The following is a 3,675-nucleotide window of genomic DNA, read 5'->3' as shown; positions in this document are numbered from 1 at the left end:
TTCTCATTGTTGACCATGAGGAAGCTGTTGAACTGCACGGCTCCCACATTGACCCACTCGGCACCTTTCTCACAGTTCCAGGTTGTGAGGGAGTGAAAAACAGCTGGCTCAGGGGTTTGGGAGTAGCAGCCTCCATTTCTCATGGGGAAGAAATCTGCAAAGATCCAAAGGCCAAACCAGCCCTGAGAGTGAACGGTGTTGTTGTAAAACTCACCGAGGGGAACCCGCTTCTGACAGATGTTTTGGTCAAAGGAAGGGCCATCAGGGTGCTCGTGCATGCGGTACCAGAAGCCAAAGTGGGTGCCTCCTGCGGCGGCGTTGTGGCGGATGATGTTGTTAGGATTAGTGACCCAGTAGGCTGCAGGGGTGATGTCGTCGTTCAGCAGGCTGGTGCTTTGTTTGACAAACACAGCCAGGTTATACTGCAGGATGTTCTGCGTCTCAATGCCGTCCTCAATAAAGAAGGCCCCACCCATGATGTCGTAGATAACGTTGTGCTCCACCAGCAGCCGGTGAGTGTTGTGAATGGATACGGCCCTGTTAAAGGTCTGATGGATAGCACAACCTCGCACATATGACTCGTAGTTGACGTTTCCCATCAGATGCCAGTGGATGGGATAACGTCCCAGCATGAAGGCCTGTCCTGCGTGGAAGACCTGCGGCATGTGTAAAATGTATTGTTTCAATTTGTGTAAAAGCACAAGCACAGGCAAAAGGAAAAAGAAGAAAGACAGATAGTGGAAATAAGAAGATTTAAAAAAAAATGTACATAACCTGTTTAATATATCTGTAAAGATAGAAAGACGTTTTAGCAGAGAGAGTATGAATTGTCTCACCTCAACATATTCTAGTCTGCCTATTGCAAGATTCTCATTTGGTCTGGGTGCGTGGAACATGATGCAGCCTCCAAACTGGTCGCTGCCGACCTCCTCTCCAAACCGTCCTTGGAAACAGGTTTGGGTGGCAAATTCACCTGCAGCACAACAATGTAACAGGTATATTTCTAATAAACAGTTTTTGTCAGTATTTAACTGCAAACTCTAAACTTCATTAAATAATAATTTGGTAAAAGACTATTATTTCTTTCCAATTAAAAAGCTTACATCACAATTCAATGCAAACCCTGCTTGTTAATCTGAAGTAGAGATGGAACAATTAAAAAATTAGAAGGTTAATTGATAACAACAGCCTAACACAGATAACAACAAAGACACTGTAGTAACACAACTTCATGTTTTGTGAGGAAAAGAAAACAATTTTTATGATTTATGATACAAGAAATTCTTCTTCAGTAGTAAACCTTTCTAGACCAACTGAAACATATATATAATGTACAGTATGTTGGTGAACCCAAACTTGTTCATGTAAATATATTTTACTTTACAGCTTCATCATGTCTCATATTCTTTACTTTTAAACAGCGCTTAGTGTAAAGTTAAATCAGAAAAGTTAAAACCCAGTACCTGTGTCAAAGCCATCGGGGCAGGCTTCGATCTTGTCGTCCCATTCATGGTTTTGGGAGCCTCGTACAACAATGTTCCTGGTGAGGACACCCACCTCAGCTCGGCCCTCAAACACCGTACCATCGGGCAGCGTGACGGCCACCCCGAGGTGAGTGTACTTTAGCGGTTCGGTCAGGGTTACATTCTTCCCATCAGCCGACACGGCTGCGATCCTCCTCACCTCGTTCTCTCTCTGGCTGTGCCTGAAAACAGAAATAAATCATTTCTACCTGCCGTTCTATATTGTTGTCAAATCACCCGCAGGTTATAGCCTACTGATGTTATACTACTCAATATGCCCTCAAAATAGCAACCAAGAAAGTTTTCTTACCTTTTGACATTGACATTTCCACAGTGGCTGAACAGGTATTTGCCATTCAAACCACATTTCAAACATCGATCTACACCTTTGGTTTATTGGCATTTCTTTAAACCAATCAGAATCGTCTTTGGTGCCACTTAGTGCCGGACATAGGTAACGTGACTCTGCAAACTAGCCTGATGGTTAGACATACATGATTTTGAGATTTCACTGTACCTGTGGCCTGTGGAAGCAATGACAATTTCATCTCCAGCTTTCCATGTCACTGCCTTCATCAGGTTTAGTGTGGCGGAGCCGTTGGTTGCTGTCTGGGCCAAGTGAGTCCAGGGAACAGGAACTGGAATACCTGGAGAAACACATTATTTCCATCTGAGGACAGGTGAAGTGCCCCTAATAACATTCCTTTAGGACACAAGATGCAAATGACTCAGCTTAAGTGACATAATGACATGAAATCAGTTTTCTTTTTTATATTTGAGTCACAACTATTACAGTTTACTGTTGTCTTTGTTTACTGTTGTTGTTGTTGACTATAATTCAATGGTGAAAGAAGTATTCTGTTCCTTTACTACAAAGTAACAGCAACAAAGTACAAATACTTCATAACAAATAAACATTATATTTAAGTAAAAGAACATAAGTTTTATCAGCAATATACACTTAAAGTAACAAAAGTACTTGATATGCCAAATTGCCCGTGTCATAGTGTTATTTATATGTAATTTATTATCACTGACACATTAATGTGTAAGCAGTATTTCACAAAGTTTGTTGAGGTGCAGCTTATTTTATTGAGACTTTAAATTTTGGTTTATTTATTAGACAGAGCCAGACCACCCAACTCTGTTTCCAGTCTTTATGCTAAGCTAAATTAACTACTGCTGGCATAAAGATACAATGTGTCATGTTTGCTTGTGTTCATACCATGCAGGTCCAGCACTCCCTCTCTGACAGCCAGCGTTTTGGCTCCATAAACAGGAAGTTCAGGGGAGCGCAAGTGTCCATGAAGTGTGATAATGGCTTTGTGCTGGAATGGCGCCCCCTCCTGGCCGATCTGGAGACGTCCACCATCTGTGATCAGGATGTTTTCTGCCTGCAGCTCGATGTCCGCTTCATCAAACACCAACGTCCCTCCTGCGGACAAAGAATCAGCAAATAACAAACACGATAGAACGATAAATAGATAGATAGAAAACACTATGGAATAATTATTACCAATTTTTAATACTAGCAACACCGATACAACACTAAATTCAGAAAATGTTTGTCATAAAAAGTCAAACACTTCTCTAGTGTTCCTACAATTTTTGTATATCTCCTGTATACATTAAACACTATATGTTTTAACTGTTTACTAAGTCTTAAGTGACCAGAAGATGAGAAAAAAATGAGAAAGAGAGAGAAATATGACATTATGATCTCATTATATATACACACACATGATAAAGTAATGCAGTATTTGTACCTTGAATGAGGAGCATTTTCAGCACAGGGGTGCTGGTGTCCAGCAGGATGGTCTGGCCTTTAGTGATGACGGCAAACGAGCCCTTCTCGGGTGGAGACAGACCGCCCCATGTGAACCTGGATGACCACACGTCAATGTAGAAGAAGTCTGCATTATCCTGAAGAAAGAGACAAACACTAGGTTGAGACAAACATTTACTTGAATTATTTAGAATCAGTCTCATTGTATGTGCAACAGTGTAAGGTCAGGGGATCTGACTGCACCCTCTTACCATCTTGGCGATGCCTCGGTCTCCGATGCTGATTCTGACTTTGGTTTCCTGAGACTGGTGCTGAGCATTCGTCACACAGACGATGTGTGTGTTGTTGGTGGATTGAACGTCACAC

At 41.8% G+C, this 3,675-nt stretch overlaps 1 protein-coding gene across 1 annotated transcript in view; it reads right to left on the bottom strand.

Annotated features, from left to right (window-relative positions):
• The window catches only part of LOC117957191 (fibrocystin-L-like), a 76,605-nt gene that overhangs the window by 20,114 nt on the left and 52,816 nt on the right, over positions 1-3,675 (bottom strand). Inside the window, exons 38-44 of the mRNA XM_034892786.1 lie at positions 3,561-3,644; positions 3,290-3,446; positions 2,749-2,958; positions 2,041-2,170; positions 1,464-1,705; positions 837-973; positions 65-656 (exon numbers count right to left, since the gene is read on the bottom strand). Of these exons, the coding sequence (XP_034748677.1) occupies positions 65-656; positions 837-973; positions 1,464-1,705; positions 2,041-2,170; positions 2,749-2,958; positions 3,290-3,446; positions 3,561-3,644 (1,552 nt within the window). The remainder of the gene's footprint in view (positions 1-64; positions 657-836; positions 974-1,463; positions 1,706-2,040; positions 2,171-2,748; positions 2,959-3,289; positions 3,447-3,560; positions 3,645-3,675) is intronic.

This window comes from Etheostoma cragini, chromosome 14 (genome assembly GCF_013103735.1).
Source record: "Etheostoma cragini isolate CJK2018 chromosome 14, CSU_Ecrag_1.0, whole genome shotgun sequence".
Taxonomy (NCBI): Eukaryota; Metazoa; Chordata; class Actinopteri; order Perciformes; family Percidae; genus Etheostoma; species Etheostoma cragini.
This window is presented reverse-complemented; position numbering and strand designations above follow the sequence as displayed.